General features: G+C 50.3%; 1 protein-coding gene across 1 annotated transcript; it reads left to right on the top strand.

Annotated features, from left to right (window-relative positions):
* Positions 1 to 580: 580 nt before the first annotated feature.
* On the top strand, positions 581 to 4,771 carry EDN2 (endothelin 2). The gene is made up of 5 exons (XM_061360598.1): positions 581 to 712; positions 1,085 to 1,217; positions 2,344 to 2,463; positions 3,222 to 3,326; positions 4,042 to 4,771. The coding sequence occupies exons 1-5, from the start codon at positions 649 to 651 to the stop codon at positions 4,151 to 4,153; spliced, it is 534 nt and encodes a 177-aa protein (XP_061216582.1). The 5' UTR covers positions 581 to 648; the 3' UTR covers positions 4,154 to 4,771.
* The last annotated feature ends 5,909 nt before the right edge of the window (positions 4,772 to 10,680 follow it).

Here is a 10,680-nt window from a genome sequence, read left to right as displayed (position 1 = left end):
CAACTCGTCCCTTTTTGCTATGCCTGGAGCAACGAAGCAGGTGGGGGGGTCCCGTGAGGACCATCGGCGGCCAGCGGGCTCCCACAGCGGGACACGCTTCCTGTACCCCCCACTCCATCTGCCGGCCGGCGGCTACAACCAACCCCCTGCCTTCACCTCCCTCCGGCTGGCTCCGAACCCCCCCCGTAACAGCGCACACAGTGAACCCCGCTCCACGCTGTACCCCCCAAAGGGCAGCATTCTTCCTCACGCCGCTTCTCTCTTCCCCATAGGAGGACCCACGCGGGATTCGCGAAGGCTGCGGGGCGTGCGTGCCCACGGGGACTGATCTACCCATGTTGAGGACAGGTCTACCCATATAGGCGGACAGGTCTACCAGCGCCGGGCGCCTGCGCCCCACGCGTGCCCGCGGTCGCTCCACGCTGCGGGGCGGAGCGGGGCCGTGACGCGGCTGCGGCCGCGCTATAAAGCACCTGCCCGGCGCCTGCGGCTCCAGACGCATCGCGGCGGCTCCGGTAAAACACCGTGAGGAGAAAACAGCGGGAGAGCCGGGCTAGGGAGTGGGGAAAAGAAAGAAAACCCGAGGGAAAAGTCTCCAAAACTTCCAGCTCCTTCTCAGCGCAGCCCCACGCCGGTGAGACCCGCGCCATGCCCAGCCACCCCGCCGGCGCCCTGCTGCTGGTGCTCGCCCTCTGCTCCCTCCTGGAAGACGGTGAGCCCCGGGCTGGGGGGGGCTCGGTGCCCCGGGGGTGCCTGCCCTGTTGGGGTCACCCCTCCGGCTCCCTTCGGCTCGGGGAGCGGGGTTGCGAGGGTGCCGGAGGGTGCCTGGGGTCTGCCCCGAGGCTGGCGGCGGGGAGAGGGGCATTGCCGGGCACTTTTGCTCCGGGGTAGCCCCGGCAGCCGCCGGGGTTGTGCAAGTCCTGTAGGAGCCTAATGAGTGAAGGCTGCACCTCCTGTAAAACCGCCTGCACGTTGAAATCGCCGTAAGCCTTACGGGAGGTGTAATTGCAGAGATGACAGACGGACGGGCACTCCAGCGCTCTGCACCCAGCCTGCAACTCATCCTTTCCTCCTTGTGCTGCAGGTATGGGCCACCCTCCGCTGGAGTCCCCCCTGGCTTCGCACTCCAGGACCAAGCGATGTTCCTGCAATAGCTGGCTGGATAAGGAATGCATCTACTTTTGTCACCTGGATATCATCTGGGTCAACACACCTGGGTGAGCAGGGACATAGCTTTTTTGGGGGGTAGGGGATGGGACAATTCTGATGAGTGACCGTGCTTTCTGTTGGAGGATAGGGTTAGGTTAGAGGAATGTGGGTTCTGGGAGGCTCTTGTAGCACCTGCTTTGGAGAGCACTGTAAGTCCAGTCCTTTCTCAAATCCAGATAGGGACAAGCTGTGTTTCTGCTCAGGACTCAGTACAACTCACAGGGCAGTGAAGGGAAAGCCCAGGGCGCTGCTTCCTCCGGGGCTCATCTTTATCTGACTTTTTCTGTACCTCTGCAAGCTGAACACAACTCTGAGGTGTTAGAGCTGCAAGTCAGAAAGTTTTTCTACCCACTTGCGCGCTGTAACCCTGGCTGCTGCCAGCATTGTTAATGAGACAGTGGTGGGCTGGCACTAGCATCCTGTGGCTGCCAAGTACTGCCCTCAGGAATGCTAAAGCAGCTTTCCGAGCTGTTTCAGACCAATGGCCATCACACTGTAGCAAAACACATGTACTCAGGTGTGGTTATAATCATGCTTACTAACGTGCAATTACAACTCGCTGCTTGCTCAGAGAATAGTTGCAGACACTGCCAATCCTAAACCCTCTGGGAGAGTAGATCACTATCAGAGATGGAGCTGGGGAATGTGCTAACAGCTCTGAAAGCATGCTGTGATCAGAAGAACCTGTTATGGCCCCAAGACATCTTCATTTGTACCATGTCCTGGGTGTTAAAACCCATGGAGGCAGGGAGGGAAAGCACTGATGTCTCAGCGCTTAAGGACCTGGCTGCTTGCTGCTGGTGGACTGGGGCAGTGCTTTGCCACACTGCCAGCTCACCCAGCACTTGTGGTGACCCTTGCAATGGGCGGTGGGCCACGGCAAGGAGAGAAAATTCCACTTGCAACCCAGCACATATTGGTAATCATCCTGGGAGGGGTAGGGTGGAGAAAACAGTAGGTGGGAGAGGAGCTGGAGTTTAAAGGCTTAGATCTATCAGTGGCCTTTTCACCTTATGTCTATGGATGAGTCTTTTATTATCCTGGCACTGGCTTGGCTGCCTCCCAGGGCTGTGCTATAAACCTGTGGCTAATAAAGAGGTTAGCTGCGGAGCTGATGCCTTCTGTTTTTAACAGGCACACCGCTCCCTATGGCTTGGGGAGCCCTCCGAAGCGGCGCAAGAGATCGCTCGGCAGGTGTGAGTGCTCGCACTCGAGGGACAGCATCTGTGCTGCCTTCTGCCAGGCGAAGCCTGGGTAAGCCAGGGGGGTCCTGGGGGTGTCTCTGGGGGGCTGCTCGGGGGGGGGTGCAAGCAGACAGAGCCGAGGAGCTCTAGGGCCTCCCTGGGGATGGCTGTGCAGCTCTTAGCAAACAGCTGGAACTTGTCTAGTGGCGTTCATACCCCTCCCAAGAGGCCCTGGCAAAGTGTCGCTAGGGTGTTCCTGTTGTACAACAGTCTCTTTACTAGGTGATGTGAAGCAATGCTGCCTCCATCCGCTGTCAGGAGGCTGAGGAAGTGTGGGGTGCAAAGGGGGGAGCCAGGAGAGGGGCAGGTGGAGGGTGTCAGACTTTGGCATACCAGTGTCTCCTGCATGGCTTAGGTGGGAGAGGCTGCAGGAGAGGAGGACTGATGTGAGCTGGGAATTGGAAGTCAAATATCATCCATAGCCAGCTCTTTTAGCTCACATGGGCTTTCAGTTGTCTTGCTTCAGCCAGTGGCATAGAGGAGTGCTTACACTGTAAGGAGGTGGGGAGCAAAGTCATTGTAGAGACCTGTCACTGATTTCATAGCAAGGCAATAGCTAAACTCCCCAATCATTACATATGACTGTGAATAGAGTGAGGTCTGACAGAAGAGGATGGCAGTAACAGTGAGCTATGAATAGCTCTTAAAGAGCTGCAATTAACCCTTCAAAAACATTCATTCAGCTGTCTTAGTCTGTCACACTCCCCCTGGCACATACCATAGCATGGCTGGATGTGAGTGGCTTATGCATCTCCTCTTGCTCATTAGGTACCTTCAGAGTCTGAAGCTCCCAGTGAGCTCTGGAGCATCAATGAAGTCTCTGCAGAGCAGTGGTGTGAGGCCTTCCCATCATGGCCTGCTGAGAGCTCTCAGGTATGCATGCCACTTAACCCTGCTTTGGACATCCCTCATGAGCACCTTAAGATCTGCTTTTGAGACCCTGGACTGTGGGTACCGCTTGGATTTGACCTGACTTCACCCTCTGGTCTCCCTTGAAATGAATAGACTTGACTGGTTTTGCTCTCTAGAACTGAAAGCTAACAGCTGAGGGAACCAGGGTTGGTTGTGTCCTTCCAAAACTAGAGGAATATCACATAAAATGTGATTCTTGATTGGAATTGGAAGTTCCTCTGAAATGGAATGGGTGACACACAAGAAGGGGAGGGGCAGCAATCAGGTAGGAACTGATAGATTGGGCAGCAACTGTAGACCAGAAGCTTTTCTCACATTAGTGAGTTATGGAAGGTAAATGAGTTAAAGGGAGCTGACATGTTGAAGGACACATTGATCTGTTGGTGGTAGTTAAATCAGATGCAATGGGAACACTTTCTGAAAGGCAGAACTAGGGAAGCATCACTGGGGTCACACCCTGCTGCAGGGCTCCTTGGATCCTCAGGGAATACTGGGTTTGATGGATCTCAGCTGTGATTTAATACAGCTGCAGCTAGAAATTATCCCTCCTCCTTCCCCATCTTCTGCCTCAGAATTTGTCTTGGCAAGGGGTGTACGAGTGTCATACTGCAGGATGTTGCTGTGTAGTAGAGAAAGGGACTGGACAGTGACCATCGTGCCTCTTTTCTGTTTCCAGGGATCTTGCCATCTCCAGCCTGCAGTTCAGCAAGCATCAGCAGCGCTCCCGGAGGAGCGCACAGCCAACAGTTTTGCCTTGGAAGAAAAACATCTGGAAGAAGAAGAGATAAGAAACAGGTGCATGCCAAGTTCACCAGAAGAATCTGGGAGTCCTGTGGGTGCCACTAACTCCACTGTCGGTAGTTAGAGCTGAAGGAAAGGCCATGAGTGGAAGGGGGAAGAAGTGGAAGTCTCCATGCTCCTGTTGCGTGAACCAGTACTGAATGCACTCCAGAGACTGTTGTAAAGGGAAAACTCTCTCTCTATACAGTCATAGATATGTCGTGGAGCTGAATTGTGCCTTTTTGGATCAGGCAAGGGTCCTGCTGGAGGAGTACTAGCTTAACTCTGCACCGGAGTCTTAGGCAGAGAGTCAGCCCATGATGGGCAGTTAAATCACATAGAAACCAGGTGGCTCTGTGCTTCTGGACCTGGCAGCACTGAGCCCAGATCTCTGTCCTGCTCCGCTCTGCCTTTGAGCCATGTCCAGGCATGGTCCCAGTTTGGCCCCAGTCAGAGGTGGTTTGGCTGGTCATTGTAGTCGGGGATAAGCTACCTCCAGTGCGAGCCCACCTTTGCACTTTCTTCTCTTACTTGCCAGGCAGTGCAATGTGCGTGTGAATGAGACTCCCATGGTGAAACAGCTCCCAGTTTTGATTAAAACAAGTGTATCATCTAGAAGCCTGAAAGCCAACTGAGCAGTCAGTGGCATTCCTTGCCTGAGGAATTCCCCGAAGGGCCGTCCTTAAGTGGCTCCTCTTTAGGTGGAGGATAGCTTGCTTACACTGGAGCTTGCATCAAATCCAAGCATGACCCCTGCCACTCAGTGCAGCAGCAGCAGCAGGGGGGAGGCTGAAGCAGAGCTGCATTTCTGCAGGATCCCCATGCATGTAGTCCAAGAGAGGGAGCCCCACTGGATCTGAGCAGGTCTGGATGAGTTCCCTGTCTCATCTGCTTGGACATACCCTTAGCAGGGTAGAGTAAGTCCATCTTTTAACCCAACATCCCAGCTTTATCTCAGCTCTGCCTGAAAGGAAAGGCTAGGGGCAGAGAAGATGGGTGGTGGGAAAATAGCACGCAAAGGCTTGCTTGCTTCTTTGCTTAGATCAGGTCTTGGAGTTGGACTCTATATAATTAATGACCAGTATATGGGTAGCATGTCACTATGAGAAGCGTAACCCGAACAGAGAATGCATTAGGCAAGGGGCAGCCAGGTGGGATTGATGTGGAGAAAAGGACTGGGAAGAGAGCACAGCTTTAGAAGAAAGGCTGGGATTTAAGCCCATGCCAGAGTTATGGCTGCTTCCCAGGCCATGGAGCAGCATGGAGCTGCTGGCCCAAAGGGAAGTAATAATTTGGAATAAGCACTAAGCCCAGGACCTAGGAACTGATCTTACAGGCAAACCCATCTCAAGGCTCTGGAGCTGTACCGTGAATGCACTTTTGTTTGCCTGGGCAGATTAACTTGTATTTTAAATTGTGGCTGCAGATCCAGCTAGTGCAGGGAAATAATTGCTCTCCTGGAACCACTGTTGGGTCCCCCTTGCTGCCCAATCCAGTATTACACATGAGCATTTTAAAAGGCTGCTTAAAGTTGGTGGCTGGACCAAAAATATGTGGCTGTTGGAAGTATAGTCCCATTGGACATATAAAATACGTCTCTGATTTTTGCTTTAAGCCCTAGAGGGGGTAAAAATGAGACCAACTGATTGTATTGTAAATGACAGAGCAGACTCATCATTTGGTCCCCAAAGCTGCAGAGCGTCTTTGCTATATTTGACCTTCTGAAGGTTTGAGTCATTCTACAAAAAGAATAATCCTTAAAGGGTTTGTTCCAGAGAAAACTTTGCACATGGTTTAATGTGAGCCTAGTAATTTAAAATGAAACTACTGCTGTAAAGTACTATGTATATCTCCTTGTGTGTGTAACGTCTCATCTTTAGGTGACTTATTGCACACATGCCGTATGTAGCATCCTGAAATCTGTGTATTTATTTAAATCTATTGATTTTTTTCAGACAGTAATTTGCAAAATATAATTTGTAATAAATAATGACAAAGGTCAATACCATTTTTCGTCCTTATTCGATGGCTGGGTGGTGATGGATGAAGGAAAAGAAATCCAGGTGCCCAAGAGCACTGTGGAAGTGATGGAGACAGCAGGGCTGGGTGAGAGGGGGGAGGCTGTGTAGTCTTCTGAATGGTTCTGAGTGAGCTTGCCTTAAGCCACAGAAGAACCTTAGTGAGCTCTTGGTCTCAGAGGACAAAGCATCCCTGTTTGGGCAGCTTGAGGCCCAGATGGTTGGACGGATGACAGCACAAGGGGAGCATCACATTTGCTGTAGGTAGGACCATAGGAAATGCTCCCCAGCCCTGCTACAGCATGTGGGCTCAAAGGAAGACATCTAAACAGGGAGGAAATTTAAACTAACCGATTTTTGGATGGGTTGCTGGTTTGTTTTTTTCTTACCCTAAGGTGAATGAGCAGAGGAAACTTGATCTGGGGCTGAATGATGGAAAATCTTCCAGGGCAGGCTGTCCATGTTCACCTGGGGAAGCTCTGGACTCACCGCTGAGTGCTACAGAAGGAAATGTGGGAAGTCAACATCTGGAAAACCAGTTTAGAAATACAGCATACTCCAGAAAAGTCCCCCAAGGCCCTGATCCCAAAACCTCAGATGACATCCTTACTGTGATCTTCTGTAAGGCCCCTCTGGTGTCCCCCAAGAGCTGAGGAGCAACCAGAACCTGACAGTAACCCCACGGTGTTGCCTGGAACAAAGCCAACATCTGTGCAAAGCTCAGCCCTTCGGGCACAGTTTTAATTACAAGAGCTAATTAGGTATCACCCAAGGGAGGAAGAGAGGGGGGATGCTTAAAAGCATCTTAATTAGGGGCAGAAGGGAGAAGAGAGAACTGTTCTTATTCTGAGGTTATTGAATTCAGTGATAAAGATGAGCTGAAGTAGGCTGAAGGAGGGCATGTTATAAATTCTCACATGTAACAGGAAAGAACAGAATAATAAAACTTGACTGAAGAGGAAAATCCAGGAAAACAAGGAAATTCCAAAGCCAGTTCTATGTGTGATAAGGGATCTTTCCTAAGATACAGCTGTTTAAGCAGTCCTTTTTATGACTGACAGTTCCCATAGACGTGGACCCCTTGTGCCCTGCATGCAACTCTGCATGTTTTCTGTAGCTGGAACTCCTGAAGAAGAGCCATAGCAGGACATGGAATGTGTCAATGGGTAGTTCTAGCCAAAGAAATAGAGCACTTGATCAAACCTCAGTGTTCAAAGTTGTCAAATCTTATCTCTAGCTCCAGTATCCTTGGACATGAAGATTATTGACTTGCCTGGTTGTGTTCAGCTGGCTGGAGTGAGGAACAAGTGTATCTACAGTGGATGTCAACTCCATAATTCATACCTTCTGCCGCAGGCTGGTGAGCGTTCTGTGGTCAGCTACATCCCACATCTTCAGGATCTCCTCGCTGCAGGGTAAGGAAAGCCACAGGTTCTTTGGATGCCATGCCCAGCTCGAGGCATCACAGTAACTGACCACAACTGGTCTTATCTGATCCAGGCAACAGTGAAGTATAAAGCACTCCAGTCTTTCCCATGGGAGCTAGGCTCAGGTTTAACCCTTAATCATTTCCCTTCTGAGGGGATTGGTGGGAAAGCTGAGGCAGGTGGAGCTGGCATAAAACTGTTGGGGGAAGCACATCTATCACACCTGTCTGTCACACCTTCCTCTGATGCTCAGCAGGAGCATTATACTGCCTATGACCCTGCTTGAAGTCCTGTCCTCAACCTCACACCTCTTCACTGATGAGTAACTGGGTGCTCCTCACTGACTTCCCTGAGGGAAGGATTCTTGAAGGGGTGAGGTTGACTTAACCTGCAGTAGAGCAACTCAGTACCCTTCCGTGCTGATCCCTCCTGTCCCCACAAGCATTGACTTTGATGCTAGACTAAACCCTGGTGGGAGGAATGAGCTGGCAGAGCCAGTGAGGAATGGGGTTTCTGGTGGGTTTGTGACTTCAGCTGGGTCAGATGTGTTCAGAGCTGCAAGCTGAAGCTGCGTGAGCAGCTGAACATCCACCTGAGACTGAAACGTGGGAGGCCACCAGGACTATCGAGCTTTTGCAGGTGGAATGTACCAGAGGTTAGAAAATCATCTTTCCTCCCAAAGATAGAAACCTGCCTTCAGCATATCCATGCGTTCACTCTATTATGACCTTAATAGCACATTATTTGCAATATGTGTTAACCAACTCAATAAGTCACCCTGATGGCTTTTATTTTTCTTTTCAGTTTCAATCCATGCCATGAAAACCTCCAAGACTTCATTTCAGCAGCGAGACCATAACAGTTTAGAGAAGCTCTGAAATGGTGAATAAGCCTCTCCCTGGAGATTTGATGGCAAATCCAAGGTATGCTTCTGTGACTTCATTATTGAAACAGAATGATCTCCCTCCAACTCCCTTGGGGGGGGAGGAGGAGGAGGGAGCACACATGGAGCAATTAAGACAAATGTCTTTGACCTTCAGCAACTTAATCAGCTGCCAGTGCTCTTCCTAATAGTGTGCTAATGGTTAAGTTCTTCTGGATGCCATAAAAAGTGCTATAACTGGAGGCTACAATAAAGTGCTGATCAACCCATCAAGTGAGTCAATCCAAAAGTAATATCTGTCTTTGTAATGACTGTAATAAAACCTATGCCAAAGCCAGGAGATGACGTGAATGAGAATGCTGCTTAATTATGCTGGGCTGCAATGCTGGGTGAATTTGCCACACTTGGGCAGAGTTGCTTTCGGGTGACATTCCCACCCCTGTAGGAAAGCCAAACTTTATGTGTGTGTGGCCAGTGCTCCAAGGACAGTCCTAAGAGGTTTGGGCAGGTGACATCTCCCTCCAAGCCGACTAGAGTTTTTGTGCTGTTGAATTTGGGCTGGAGCTGTTCATCCCGGGAGCCACTGCACCGACAAAAAGCAGGATGGAGACATGAGGCTGAGAAAGTTGGGGCTGTTCAGCCTGGAGAAGACTGCACGGAGACCTCATAGCAGCCTTCCAGTATCTGAAGGGGGCCTATAGGGATGCTGGGGATGGACTCTTCATTAGGGACTGTAGTGACAGGACAAGGGGTAATGGGTTAAAACTGAAACAGGGGAAATTTAGATTGGATATAAGGAGGAAATTCTTTCCTGTTAGGGTGGTGAGGCACTGGAATGGGTTGCCCAGGGAGGTTGTGAATGCTCCATCCCTGGCAGTGTTCAAGGCCAGGTTGAATGAAGCCTTGGGTGAGATGGTTTAGAGCGAGGTGTCCCTGCCCATGGCAGGGGGTTGGAACTTGATGATCTTAAGGTCTTTTCCAACCCGAACTATTCTATGATTCTATGACTGTGATTCCCTTTTGAGATGTTGGGGCTGGGAAGAAGAGAAAAGGTGTTTATAAATTACATATTAAATATGTATCACATATGTAACATATGTAGATACATATGCACATACATATGTTTACGTATGTATTGCATGTTGCAATGTTAAATGCTGTTAAATGGTGTTAAAGTAACCTTATATTTAATGCCATGGTATTGAAACAGGGTGAAAGGTTACTGAAGCACCCAACACAGCACCATGGGATGAGGTAGACGAATGCTGTGCTATAAAGAGATAGATATAATGAAGCAGAAAGCACCCCTGGGAGAGGGGAAAGAGTGAATCTGGGTAAATCAGAGAGACCCTTCTGGGGTTGGAGATGGAGCAGAGGAGCTGTCAGAAGTTGGGCATTGTCCCATGAAGAAGGCAATGATCAAGTACCCTTCAAAGGAATAATGGGAGCAGAGGGACTGGAGGATGTTCCATGCATGCTGCCTTTTCTTGATCTCTCTGTGAGCTGAGGGCACCCAGCACACCTAGGCAACTGCTCACCTCTACCAGGATGGAGCATGACCCACACTGGGCTTTCTTTATGACCCTTTACAAACCCGATTTTGCCTGTCTTGCCCTTTGCAAAGGCACAGGTGAATAACAGGGTCAGCGGGCAGCGAGGAAACCAACACTGGGATCGTAACCCTCACTGGTTTGGGAATTGTCCTTCTGCCCAGACAACAGTGGAATCGGATGGAGCATGAAGGGATGGCGGATGCTGGGAGCCGAGGCACCTGCTGCTACCGATGGAAGGATGGCAGCTCTGTTCCTACAAAACAAAGCCGTGTTTTGGGATCCCTTTGAGCACAAAGCTGCTCTCCAGGATGCGAAGAAGCAGGAACCTAATTCACAAACCCAGCATGGAGCTGGTGGAAAACATGCTGCAGCCTTTCAAGGAACTGTGGAGCGGATTCCTCCCCCATCAGTAAAGAAAACAGGATGCAGGCCACATTCCTGCTCACATAGACAAGGCTCTCCACACCAGCACAAACACATTTTCTCAGTTCCAATTAAACACTGGCTTTCTATCACCTTTGCTGCTGATAAGGGTCTGATTAATGGAAGAATTGTCTTTTTTTTTTTATTAAAGCCTGTGGTGCTAATTGTTTTTTCCCTCTCCCACTTCTTGTTTAAAAGGCGCTTTCGAGGAGGGCTGCTGATTGTGCTGGA

Source organism: Neopsephotus bourkii, unplaced genomic scaffold, assembly GCF_033783945.1.
Source record: "Neopsephotus bourkii isolate Nb327-2 ecotype Australia unplaced genomic scaffold, CSIRO-AGI_Nbou_v1 NB_1036, whole genome shotgun sequence".
NCBI lineage: Eukaryota > Metazoa > Chordata > Aves > Psittaciformes > Psittacidae > Neopsephotus > Neopsephotus bourkii.
The sequence above is the reverse complement of the archived record's forward strand: the minus strand, read 5'-3'. Positions and strand labels throughout refer to the sequence as shown.